Source organism: Ambystoma mexicanum, chromosome 4p (genome assembly GCF_040938575.1).
Source record: "Ambystoma mexicanum isolate Mex_15411 chromosome 4p, UKY_AmexF1_1, whole genome shotgun sequence".
In the NCBI taxonomy this organism is placed as follows: domain Eukaryota; kingdom Metazoa; phylum Chordata; class Amphibia; order Caudata; family Ambystomatidae; genus Ambystoma; species Ambystoma mexicanum.
In genome coordinates, this window is record NC_090927.1 from 31,186,630 (window position 1) to 31,199,350 (window position 12,721).

General features: G+C 44.4%; 1 protein-coding gene across 1 annotated transcript; it reads right to left on the bottom strand.

The window, feature by feature from the left end:
* Positions 1-6,202: 6,202 nt before the first annotated feature.
* On the bottom strand, positions 6,203-6,799 carry LOC138452704 (olfactory receptor 6C70-like). Its single transcript, XM_069605052.1, has one exon. The coding sequence runs from the start codon at positions 6,797-6,799 to the stop codon at positions 6,203-6,205; it is 597 nt and encodes a 198-aa protein (XP_069461153.1).
* Positions 6,800-12,721: the final 5,922 nt, after the last annotated feature.

Consider the following 12,721-nt stretch of genomic DNA (forward strand, 5'->3'; position numbering starts at 1 on the left):
AGCAGCTTGCCAGGCCTGTGGGTCTGGTGTTTCTAGTTCATTAGTAGCAGCAATATTAAAGTGCATTATAGTGCTTTGCGAGGTAGGTTCTGCGGTTGTTTGTACGCCATTATTCGTTACATCAGGTTCACTCTCCCAAAAATAATCCCCATCATACTGATTGGTTTTATTCACCTTAATTGGCAGTGGAAAACGGGGCACTGGTTCTGTGTGGTTCTTATGCAACGTGGTGAGATTTGCATGGGTAGAGGGATTGTGTTTCCACATTGTTTTCACCCCAGCCCATATAAGTGTTGAGCCTTCTCGTTTTAAATTTACCCCACTTCCCCCTTCTTTTATATCCTTTACAATAAAAGACACAGTATAGTACCATGCCATAAAAAATAGCATCACAGAAAACAATATAATTGAGTGTTTTATTCCGCACTTGTAATTGTATTACTTGTTACTTCTATTAACTACCCTATCTCTAACTAAAATTGCGTTGTTTTCGGTGAGTGCAGTCTTTTCTGCCATTTTAACACCTGAAGGGGCGATATGAATTTGTTAAGTGATATGTATACATACATTATCATTTTACAGTTATTATTTTTCCACTACTTTGTTACTCTATTTATTATTCCTATAGATGTGCACATCTCACTATTATTTTCATTCCTTTTTTGAACTTTAATTGAACAAATTTGCTATCTCGTTTACTTTCTACTTTACAATCGTCAATTACTTATTTTATTCAATAGTAAATTAAATCATAGATCATTAGATGGAGAGACAGATAAGCAGAGATAGCGAGAGAGAGAGATTGAGAGAGAGGAGAGAGAGAGAGAGAAAGAGATATCTGAACGTGATTGTTTGTCAGTACATTTCAGTTTTTACTCATCTCTTCTTTCGTGTGTGTGTTTACTTTTCATTCACCCACTTGCAACTTCATCGCTGTCACCATGTTCATTTTGAGTGATTGCACTATCACGTGCCTTCCTAACATCTGATAAATGCACCCAATATTTCAATCCCTTAACTTTCACTGCTGTGGGTGTGCAGTAAATGACCTCATAAGGGCCATGAAACCTTGGAGAATTCCATCTTCGTACAAAGCTCTGCACATAGACATGCTCACCTGGCATTAATTGACCCTTTGGGCTCTCGTGTGTTGGCATTGCTGTATCTGTCGAAGCATTCTCTGTGAACTGTGGTGCAATTCGTCTTGCCATACTACGCACTGCACAAGTTAAGTTTTTGAGGTATTCCTTAAATTCATCCTCCAGCAATGTGGCAGCTCGGTGAGCATCTGAAGCTCCTCTCACTGGGGAGAGTGGCGTATGACTACGCCTGCCCGTCAATATTTCATGCAGGCTTAAATGATGGTCCTTGCTTGGTTGTGTTCCGAGTTGGAACAGTGCTAGCGGCAAGCAATACATCCAGTTTTTCTTCAATGTGTTACATAGTTTTGATAATTTGCTTTTGAGCAGGCTGTTGATCTTTTCCACCATTCCGTTAGCCATCGGGTGATAAATAGAACACAATTTGTGCTTGACCCCCCCCCAGTAACGTCATCACTTCCTTGAAGAGGTCATTCGCAAAGTGTGTGCCATTGTCTGATCTTATTACATTGTAAATGCCCCACCTTGAGAAAACCTCCGGCACCAAAAACTTGGCTGCACATTTTGCATCGGGGTGTGGACATGGTCCAGCTTCCACCCACCTTGAAAATGGGCACACAATCACAATTAGGTATCTTGCTCTGTTACACCTCTCCCCCATGTCCGCATAATATATGTGTAGCTCTCTGATAATATATGTGTAGCTCTCTGAATGGACCTACTGGGTGTGGCAGTGTTCCTCTTAATGTCCTCAGTGTCATTCCTGAGCTGTACGTCTGGCAAGTTGTACATTCGATTGTAAATCTGGACAACTGTTCCTGCAAGTTTGGGATAAACCAATGTTCCTGTATGTCTGCTGCAATGTGTTGTTTGTTACATGAGTTGTGAAATGGAGTTGCTGAAATGCAATTTCCAGGTGCTCTACTGGCATCACTACCTTCCCTGTTAGCTCTTGTCTCCATATCAAATCTGTTGCTGACTGTTTGCACCCTATCTTGGCCCACATCTCTTTTTCTTCTATCGGTGCACACCTTTGAAGTTCTATTACCTGGGAAATTGGTGTATTGTTGTATCCTTCTCCTAGTGTCTCTGTCGCTGGCATTTTAACAATGCATTCTATTGCTTGTGGCATATTGAAATATGCGGCATCTTTCTCTGCTGCGTCTGCTGCTGCGTTTCACAATGAGATGAAATCTGTGTTGGTCGTGTGGGCTTGGCATTTTACCAAAGCTACCACTGATGGTTCGGCTAATGCTTCTATCAATTCATTCAATAAAGCGGCATGTTGTACTGGCGGGCCGTCTGCTCTTTGAAACCCCCTACGTCCACATTTTGACAGACCTGAGTTTACTGTTGTGGTAGCATATGCCGAGTCAGAATATATTGTGACTGCACATCCATTGGCAGTGCGCAGCGCTTCAATTAGCGCTGTCAATTCCACTGCTTGAGCTGAGTAATGAGAGGGTAGGCGCTTCTGTACAATGGTCTCAAATTCTTCCTCTTCCATTCTTACAACTGCCGCCCCCACATATTTTTCTCCTGTCTCACTGTCTATTGATGCCGATCCATCAACAAAGTATATTTCTCCCACCTGTAGTGTATTCTCACTGGCTGTAGGAATATCATCCTCTTCTCCTTCATACGTGGCACAATCGTGTGTTTTGATATTGTCTACTGTGCAAGGTTCTTTGATGAATGTAGCTGGGTTCACTGTTTTGCACCTGACGACATGGACATTGGGGCTCGATATGCTTATTTTGTATGCGGTTGCTCTCTGTGTTGTTAATGTAGATTTTGATCTTTCTAGAATCGAGAAGAGTGAGTGTTCAGCGTACAATGCTACTGAGCATCCCATGACAATCGTGGTGCTTTTTTTTATTGCGAAGGCCGCTGCAGCAATAGCTTGTTTGCATGCGAAGTGACCCTGCATCACTGAATCTAGTGTGCTGCTATAATAGGCCAATGGCTTGTGGCCTAGTGATGTTTTTTGTGTCAGCACTGCAGTCATTAAGATACCATTGCTGTGTGAAAAGAGATAAAATTCCCGATCATAATGGTGTGTGTGTGATGAGATCTTGTAGTTTAAAAAATGGTGTCATCATTTTATTTGACCATTTTAATGGGACATTATTCTTTTACGATTCCATCAGGGCCTGTAATAATGGGCGCGTGTAAGTTGCGTAGTCCTGTATACATGCACAGCAGTAATTAAATACGCCGATACATTTTTGCATGTCCTTTACTGTTTTTGGTATTATCATGTGGCATATTGCTGCTGCTCTGTCAGGTAAAATTCTTTTGACATCTTTTTAAATCAACTGTCCTAAATACAGCACTTCTGCTAGGCAATATTGCAGCTTGCCTTTCTCCACCTTGTATCCTTTTGTGGCCAACAAATTTAGCAGTGTTATCGAATCGGCCCGGCACTTTTCTTCACTTTCACTGCAGACGAGCAAATCAACTACTTACTGTATTATCGTGCTTTCTACATCAATGTTGCCAAGATCTTCATGCAAAATTCTATTGAAAATTCTGGGGCTCTCACAATATCCTTGAGGTAACCTACAATGTTGGTATCTGTTTCCCCCCAGCGTAAACGCTGTGAGGTAACGGTAGAAAGGGTCAAGTGATATTGAGAAGAAAGCATTCTTCAAGTCCACTAATGTGAAACACGTAGCATTTTTGGTATGCTGCATAATATTGATGCTGGATTGGGCACTAATGGCAACTCTTTCTGGATTACGTCATTAAGTGGGCGTAGGTCTTGGATCATCCTCCAAGCCCCACCCTTCTCTTTTTTGATGGGAAAAATTGCTGTATTACACAGTGAAATAGATGGTACTATTATCCCTTGTTCTAGAAGTGCATATATTGTTTCTCATACTCCTTCCTCTGCCTCCCTTGATATTGGGTATTGTTTTACTCTAGGGGGTATGGCACCTGGCTTCAATTTTATTCTGATGGTCATGACCTCTTGTAATAACCCTACGTCATGGGGGCCTGTCGTCTATATTTCTGGCAATACTTTCTCCATATCTCTCCTGAATATGGTTGGTGGTACATTAACACTGGCCATGAGGGGGTTGTGTATTTCTCTGTGTTGAATCATGATGTCACATGGCACACTAATTTCCATTATTATTTCCCCATCACACTCGTTGTCAGTAAATAGCTCTTCATCAGTTAAATTGCGCACCAATAAGTTTGGATCTATGCACAGCACTGTTCTCCATTCGCATCCATGCATGTCCAGTCCTATTACCACAATACGCTTACTTGAAACTTGTACCCCTTCCAAATCTATACACAAAATTGTTCCTGGTACAATATCTGTATTTACAATTGGGCGGAAAACAAAATCTGAGGGCACATCCATTCCTTCCTTGTTTTCTCTGGCACCACTCTTGTCAGCACCCTGATAACATAAATGAACATATCCATATCTATGGGCACCCCTCTTACCGCAACTTCATTTGTCACGGTGCTAATCATCAAAATTGCCCACATATTCCTGGGGTAGAACAAACTATTCCCTGCTCAGTAAACGATATGGTCATATTCAATTTACTCAAGAGGTCTCTTCCCAAAAAATGTATTGGCGAGTCTTCGTGATACAATAGGGGTGCTTGCACTGTTTTTCCCCCCACCGTTATGTCAAGATCTTTTGTGTAAGGAACATTTAAAATATCACAAAAGAACCTTTGCGTTTCCAAATTTCTGGCCGAGAGCGGAAACCGGCCTTCCATGAGGCACGATTTTTCAGCTCCCGAGTCCACCATAAAGATGAACTGTTTGTTGCCTATCTCCGCCCCCACTAGTGGTCCCTCTTCTGCACGTAGGGTAGTGGATAGGACTGGACACGCAGGTGCTTTCTGTGGGCTGTCCTAATCTGCATATGCCTCTGTTCCTGGAACAGAGAATACATTATCTCCCACCACCGCTGCACCGCGAAAAGGTGCCGGTGTGCCATTTGCAGATGTTGCAAAAGTATTGTTGTTTGCATTAGCCATAGTGTTCTGCCTTGCCATGTGTCGTGGTATACCTCTCTGCTGTGGTTGTTGTGGATGTTACTGTCTTTGTTGCATTTGCAGCTCATTACAAACTGTTCATTCTGTCTATTCCCTCCTACGGGTAAACCATAGGGACTGCCTGGGTGTGAGTGACCGTACTGCTGTTCGTTTCCCATGGGGGGCTGTCCTAAATAGTATCCCATAGGTCGCATTCTGCACTCCCTTGAATAATGCCCCCACCTCCCGCAGTTCCAACATGATCCTTGCGGTCCTCCCCTCAACCCAGGTCCTCCGAATCCTCTGTTCCCCATTCCTCCGAGGCCTCCTCTTGATCCTCTGTACCCACCTCGTCCTCTCGTAGGCCTCCCTTGCCACTGGGGCCCTCCGTACCGCTCCTCTCCGTCCCACTGCTCCTGCCCGTTTCCTGTCCATGTTGCAGCCATCCTTGCTGTACTATTTTCTCCCCCTTCTTCTCCTTCACTCTGTCTGTCTGTTGATTTTGTGGCATTTCTCCTCACCAACCCACGGTCAATCTCTTCTAACAACCAAAGCCCACCTCTCTGCCTTCGACTGCCCACCCACCCCTGCTCACAGTTTCCTGACTATTCCAATCCTGACTCACAGCTAACAACCCCCACCCAAGCATCCTAGCTCATCCCTGCCTACGCCACCTCCCAAAACACACAACAATATTTTGAATTATTTTATAAGAAGTGTTTAGATGTTTAAAATGTATGTCCACTTGTGGTATTTAATTGATCTTTAATTGTCTCGGGAGGATAGCTCAGGGGCAACATGCTCGCCTTGGAAGCATGACGACACGGAGCACCACAGATTCGACCCCCGGGTCCGCGCTTAGAAACCTCTGGGTGTTAAGCACATTATAAATAACCGATCATATCCCCCAAACAGTTTCTGTTTTTACTCAGAATGCCATTCCAACTTCATAGCAGGGCTTCTTAGGTCAGCCCTTTTGGTAATAACTCTTTTGAGTGCCCTGAGTAGGGGGAGTACATTAAATAAATCAGTTACTGAGGGAACTGGCTGGTTCATTATAGACAGTGCTACCAGTGCATTCACGAGGAAGAGCCTTCACCTACGGAGAAGTGTTCTAAATGCCTCCTTGAATTGATTATTTTTGAAAGTGTAGACAAGTGGGTTCATCAAAGGGGAGATGAAGCTGCTGAACATGTTGACGCTTTTGTAGAGTTCGATGGAAGGATTCAGAGCCGGGCTGACTTCAATAAAAATGGAACTTCCATAGGCTATTGTGACCATAACCAGGTGAGAACTGCAGGTTGAGAAGGTCTTCCCTCTACCACCGGTCACTGGGATCTTCAGAACGGTACAAATAATGAAGGTGTACGACAAGATGGTCAATGCCAGTGAACAGATCAGCATGACCATTGATATGAGTCCAATGACCAGCTCGATGAATCCGGTGTCAACACAGGCCAAATGCATGAGAGCTGCGCTGTCGCAGAAGAAATGGTTGATGACATTCGGGCCGCAGAAAGGAAGTCTGGTTATGATGACAGTGGGGCCGGAGATGTAAAGGAGGGAAGCCAGCCAAGAGCCAATCACTAGTTGAATGCAGAGCCGGTTATTCATGATGGTGGCGTAACGCAAGGGATTGCATATGGCTACGTAGCGATCAACGGACATGATGGGCAGCAGGACAAAAACCATGGTGACCAGGTAAAAATAGAAAAAACACTGCGTGAAACAGCCAGCGGCTGACATGGACCTGTGGTCTGACATGAGGTGCGCTAACATTAGAGGAACAATACATGAGATGTTGATGGCCTCCAGTAGGGAAAGATTCCAGAGAAAGAAGTACATGGGGGTGTGAAGTCGAGGATCAATGAATATCACAACCACCATGACAACATTTCCCAGCAGTGAGACGATGTAGAGTAACAAGACAGCAACAAAAAGGGATATATGCATCCAACGAGCTCCAGTGAATCCCACGAGGATGAACTCTGTCACAAGGGTCTGGTTTAACTCCATAATGGCTTGACAGAACACCTGAGGGAACAATGTGCATGAACAGATCATTAACATATGTACATGGTGAAACTGGATCACACTCTAGTACTAGCACAGTTGCTATGATTGTGCTCCTTAACTTATTCAAAGGCTGGTGAGGAATGGAGGTTGGGAGGAGTCCCCACAAATTCACCAAAATAACTAGAAGTGGCATTACACAGACATTCACACGGTGTGGTCATCAATTGTGATATACAGTATCATATGTCCAGGTACAGCCATAACATGCCCTGTCACAGACTCACATGCTAGTAGAACATGGGGTTGCAGTCTTACACACATATATCTCAGTAAAGGCACACATGCTTGTCAAACACCAGTGTTCCATGCTTTACTGCACCCTCTGAAATAGATGTGACTCTTGTAACTCTTTGCACATGTATTGTGCACCACATCACACAGCTCTCAGGACCAAATGCTAGTCCTGCAAGGCTTGAACTCCTTCCTCCCATCCCTGGGTAGGACTACAAAGCCATGTTGTTTTGGGAAGACACCCTTCAAGAATATCTCCAGGGACATAACTATTGCCTTGCTATCCTACTATCCATTGCCTGTGATAGGCCAAGGACGCAAACAACATTTACATATTCCTGGACAACACACATGTATGCACTTTGTACATCCTAAGGACATGCATACAAGTCTACTCCATATAGCTGAAAGTGTCCCTCATTCCTCCCAGGTGTGTGAAATGCCTGGTGGCATACATTTTACAGAAGGAGTGAGCGAATGGCTCACATGCTTTGTTGCCTTCTTTTCCTTAGATTACAAATAGCTCTTTCCACAGATTGTGGTAAGTCAGAAATAGGCGTCAGACACAAAGGTGGCATTTCCAACAATAACTTTCATTCAAATAATTGTCAAAATGCCTACCTATCCCTAAAGGCTTTGCCCTACCCTAACAAAGCAACGACTTGAGTGTTCGTTGTCAGAGAGGTTGTCAAAACTAAATAATCCATCCTCTGTCCAAAACTCCTCTTCTATCCCTACATCTAGACAAAAAGGGGGCTTACAAACAAAAGAGACAAAGAGCGGGAGAATGACTCTTCTCCTGGCTTCCCTGGATCACTCATAGGGCCAAGCCTTAATAATCATTCACCATAGTTTCTGACTCAACAAAAGGGACCAATCGTCTCTGATGATAGTTCTATCCACAAACAGACATGGGGCCAGGAGAATATTTCCATTCTACTGTACACACTGTTAGGGAGAATTTTCATAAATGTGCTAATTCCCTCCATTTTAGAGACCCCCAGCAACTTTACTGGATTTCGAGGACTTGAGTGTCTTACCTGGAAAGAGTGTGAGCATTTTTTCCCACTCTTTCATGTATTTTGATGTGTGTTTTACACTTGTGTTCTCTGATTATGGAGTTTTAGATAACTCCATGGGCATCATCTTTTCATGTGTTACACAGCACCCTCAGTGCAGTGACACAGGGATGTCTTTTAGACTTCCCAAAGGTTTTAATACCTTCTCTGGGATAAACTACTGTTTCCCAGAGAATGTACGCTTAAATTGACTTTACTACTCTTTTTAAATTCCTAGACCCGGCACACCCAATCTTTCAATAGATGTGCTGGAGGGGTTACCTAGTATCCCCTGTGTGTAGAAACCCATGTAGCAGTAAAATGCTTCCCTTTCCTATCAGAATGGCTGGTGGCAGTGGTTTTACAACAAACTACCATGATTTTTCCCGACCGCAAACAACGGTAGTTAAAAATCACGGGACCCATGTTCTTCAAGATGACGCCTAAGCCCCCTTTGTTTAAACAAGTCCCAGTCTTCTTTTTTCGCCATTTCTCTTTAGAAAGGTCCTTCTAGAGTTTGTCCCTTTGTTTCTATGCCTTTGGTGGGCTTCAGGACTAAAAACTGCCTCTGGCGTCTGAGTGTCTGGGGTGGGCAGAAAGTGAGGGAGGTGCCCGAAACTCCCTGTGCTTAGTCTCCTAGGAGACCTAAATGCACTGTGGCGTGATTGGCTGGCTGATTGTCTGGAAAGGACAGCCACCCGGCTGGGTCAGTGGCAGCTAGGCTGGAATGAATGGGAGAAAACTGTTTAAAAGGCGAGTCTCTTGGACTGGAAAGCAGAGTCAACCACTGGAACGAAAGAACCGAAGACGAGCTGGAAGAGGACGGCTGCTGCGACTCCTGAACGGTTGGTTTGCCCAGTGAAGCCCTGCTGCAGGTCCGAATTGCCAAGTTCATCTCGACAGAGAAGCCCTTCATGGACGACTTCTTCCTTTGAGTTGGTGAGACCAATCAACTCGTAAGCCATCTGGATGCCATTCTCAAGGTTGGTTAGGATTAACCAGGGAGAGGGACACCAGCTTGTGTGCTTGAATCTACAGCTACTGGAACTGAAGTGACTCCATTTTGCTTGCGTTTTCTGATGATCCCGTGCAGTGCAGGAGTCCCACGACATCATCCCTCTTGTCCCCATGACTGAGGCTCAGGAACAGTGAGATCTGTAGGAACTGCCAGGAACCAGTGACTTCAACTGCATTTGTTTCTTTATACTAAGGTACTGTGCCAACCCGAATGAGAGAACGCCACTCTCACAGTGAAAGTTCATGGAACTTGCAGGCCTAATCAGCTTGTGACCCAACATATGATTCCTTTTCGTCTGAACTACTTTGAAGAAATTTTGCAAAGACTTTACCGTTTGATACCAGAACTGCTCTTTCCTATCCAGAACACTAGCCCATTGACTTTGGCCTGGCCTATTGACTTGAATTGAACTATTCTGGTGAACTGAAACTATTTGCACTGTCTAACAAGTATTTGTTTTACTTACCTTCTGCCTTTTGCTCACTTCTAAGTAACTAAACTGCCATTTGCCTCCTATTTCAGGGGAGTTCAAACTGTCTCAAAAACCTATAGTTTTGTATTGTAGTGCATTGGTATATAATATTAAGTTGCCTCCTTCTAGTGAATGTTTTCTAAATGATTGTGTAATAAATTAATGAGCGTTTTACCAAGAACCCTTGAGATTGGCCCTCATTACAAGTCAGGCGTTAAGGGTTTAACAGCGCCATCGGCGCCGTTAACACTTAACGCCTGATTCACACTTTAACGCCTGCTTTTTGCAGGTGTTAAAATCCAACCCGCTAAGGGACCTTGGTGCTAATTACGGCAACTGTAATTTACGGTGCCGTAATTAGAGCCTTCCCCATCCCCATTATGCACTATGGGACAAAAAGGGGAATGGGGAAGGGCAAATGGTGAATGGGGAATTACCGCCCCACTCACCTTGGAATGGGGCGGTAATTCCGCCATCCACCATGGCGGAATCCGGCATGGACCATGGTGTTAATAGCACCATGGTCCACCGTCTGACTTGTAATGAGGGCCATTAAGTGTCTACTTGAACCACTGTGATTGAAAGACCTCTGTGTCTGCTTTTACTGCTCACATTCACTCTTGAGATAAGCCTGCCTGCTCAGCCATGCTACCAAAAAACTGTGTGGTACAGACTTATACCAAAGGTTGGTTTTTGCTTACACCTGTAGTCCTAATTGTATGTGGTGGTCCCAGAGGGAACTGCATGCAATTCTGCCTAACACACACCACTTTAGCCGTCGGTCTTGATTTTAAATAAGTCCTTTCAACAGTTCTGATTAACTCTTTTTACTCCTTCTAAGGACTTGTTAGGCCTTTTAGATATGTCTTCACATTTGCTGCAGGGAGACTGCACCCAACAGTTCTTTGACATTTCCACTGAATGAGACCAGTCCTGTAGCACACTATACTCTCAATGTTCTTGGGGCCACAATTTTGACGACGGAGGTCATTCCTTTAAGGACCGCTGTGGTGGTACTGTGACAAGGGGGCACTCTTCAAGTACTTTATTGTCTTTGGTGGTTATCCACCAACCACTGTGACAAGAGAGATCACCCCCGATGTATTCCCTACTAGCAGTGTCACTTTTGGTATTCCTCCAAGTACTGTGATGAGGGAGATTACTCCTGAGGTACTCTTCGGTTACTTCCAAACCCCTACTGGCTCTTCTAGAGCTCCCGTTACCGTATGTTTATTTTCGGGCAGCTTACCAGTTCTTCCTGGGGTGTGAAAACACCACCCTTCTTCCAGACACTGGCTGCATCCTCCTCGCTGTTTCCTGCTGTTCGTTGTTCGCTCTGCAAGATTTCATCTCTTGCTGTTGTACCACTATTCCTCGGGGGATCTGCGTGCTGCTGAGTCTCTCGGTGTCGGCACCATTAATAGCCTGAATGATGCACCATGCATAGATCATGTCACCTTCAACCTCCTCAGAACGTCTGCACAGATCAGGTCCCCTCAGAGCATTGGAGTACTCCAACAACTTCTCTACAGCATCCTCTTGGTCGAGGACCTGCTTCTCTAGATGACTTCCTTGTTCCCAGGTTTGAGCTTACTGGGACAGACAGGCTTCACACCTGGTTCTCATTTCAGTCCTTTCTCAGTTTTTATACTTTGATGTTGGGTCCTGCCCAGCAGAGTGATATAGTTCTTTAATTCCGTTGACAACATCTTTTTCATGTTACCTTGGGGCCACCTCGTCTCACTACTATCCAAGGCTAAGCTAGGATAATACATAACTTTTCTCCTTGACTACCCTTCTGGATGTTCTTTCTAACATTATTGGAGTCAGGTTTTTAATGAGATAATGATGGGACATTACTACAACAGACAGTAGTGTTCTCAGGTTGGTTGCCAAAGGCTTTAGAGATTTCCTATTTTTAGGGTGAAGGGGCTTAGGGAGTTCCATCACGGAACAGGAGTCCGTATCCCCCTGAGCGGAGTCTCTCCCTGTGAGGTCCTGCTTTCTGCAAAGTCCTAGTGTCAGGCCTGCACGGTCTAGGGATGCAGAATGATGAGATGCAGAACTCTCAGGGGCTCTGGAGAATATGTCCATCAACCCAAGAAGAAACCCCCGCTTGGTAAGGTAGCACACAAAGTTTTTCCCCTCAGGTAGGAGAGCTACTTGACACACCCCCTCTATGGAGACATTAGGCTGGAGCTAAGTGGGAAAAAGGAAAATGGTTAAACCTTACTGTGGACAATGTTTATGAGCATGCAAAAGGAAATATGGAAGGGTTAAAGGCTCACCATAACAATGGGTCTTGGATTCTGAGAAGCAGCTAATGTACAGAACCAGATGCTCTATTCTGTCATACCCTTGTGACAGAACTGCACCAATGCCTACTTTACACAAATCTGCCTGGAGGAAGAACGCCCTAATGAAATCAGGGACCATAAAAATTAGCTATATGCATTAACATAGCAAAGCTGTGCTCTTGTCTTTCCCACCATAATTTCTGGGGCTCTGCAGTCTTAAGTTTATCCATTAGATGTGATTTTATTGAGGAGTATCCAGGGATAAACCTACGATAATATCCAGTGAGCCCCAGAAATGCTCAGTTCCCTTTTTGTTTTCGAGGGACATGTTTCCTGGACAGCTTTTATTTTTTCAATCTGGGGATGCACCAAGCCATTCCTCACAAAGAAAACAAGGTATCTAACGTCTGAATGAACCAGATGGCATTTCTTAGGGTTGGCGGTCAGTCCAGCCTTCCTTAG

What these genes read in the sequence shown, in the direction of transcription:
- LOC138452704 (XM_069605052.1), bottom strand. Translation starts at nt 6,799, where the DNA reads ATGGTTTTTGTCCTGCTGCCCATCATGTCCGTTGATCGCTACGTAGCC.